This window comes from Cervus elaphus, chromosome 29, assembly GCF_910594005.1.
Source record: "Cervus elaphus chromosome 29, mCerEla1.1, whole genome shotgun sequence".
In the NCBI taxonomy this organism is placed as follows: domain Eukaryota; kingdom Metazoa; phylum Chordata; class Mammalia; order Artiodactyla; family Cervidae; genus Cervus; species Cervus elaphus.
In genome coordinates, this window is record NC_057843.1 from 22,374,193 (window position 1) to 22,375,018 (window position 826).

At 50.1% G+C, this 826-nt stretch overlaps 1 protein-coding gene across 1 annotated transcript; it reads right to left on the minus strand.

The window, feature by feature from the left end:
• Positions 1-238: 238 nt before the first annotated feature.
• On the minus strand, positions 239-826 carry LOC122685925 (interferon omega-1-like). The gene has a single exon (XM_043890959.1). The coding sequence runs from the start codon at positions 824-826 to the stop codon at positions 239-241; it is 588 nt and encodes a 195-aa protein (XP_043746894.1).

Sequence of the window (826 nt, forward strand, 5' to 3'; positions counted from 1 at the left end):
AATAATAAATGAAAATATGTACATAAAGAAACACATAAATAACATCAGGGAAGTCATCGCTATGGACTGATTCCCATGCAGCTGAATACTTTTTATATCTACTTGCTTATTACTACTGAGAAAGTATTTATTTATTAAATTCAATAAATATTGTGGCTAAAGCAGAATTCAGAATCTCTTAAATGACCGCAGGTGAGCATACAAGGATGATGTTGCATCTTAGTCAGTGAGAGTCCTGTCAAGGTGAGTTCAAGTCTCCATCCATCATTCTTAACCTTTCTTGCAAGCTGGTTGATGAAGACAAGGATCTCATGATTACCAGTCTGACGATTTCCCAGGCACAGTCGCTGTATTCCTTCTCTTGCAGGTAGACATGGATGCCCTGGAAGTACCTCTTCACGGCCAGTGTGGGGCCCATCCTTCCCAGGGCAGAGTCTTCCTCTCCCATCACCTGCCCCAGGCAGGCATCCAGGTCGTCCAGCTGCTGATGGAGTCCAGTGCGGAGCTGCTCCAGGAGGGTGGTGTCCCAGGCAGCAGAGGAGCGCTCTGTGTGGAAGAGGTTGAAGCTCTGCTGGAGCATCTCGTGGAGCACAGAGATGGCCTGGGCCTCCTGCAGCTGGCCGCCCTCCACCATCTCCTGCGGGAAAGCGAAGTCCATTCTGTCCTGCAGACAGAAGCGAGGGGAGAGTCTCCTCATTTGGTCCAGGAGCCTGAGGTTCTTCCTGCCAACCAGCACGTGGTTCTGAGACAGGTCACAGCCCAGGGATCCTTCAGAGCCATAGTTGACCAGCACCAGGGCCATCAGTAGAGAGAGCACGAAGGCCAT

What these genes read in the sequence shown, in the direction of transcription:
- LOC122685925 (XM_043890959.1), bottom strand. Translation starts at nt 826, where the DNA reads ATGGCCTTCGTGCTCTCTCTACTGATGGCCCTGGTGCTGGTCAACTAT.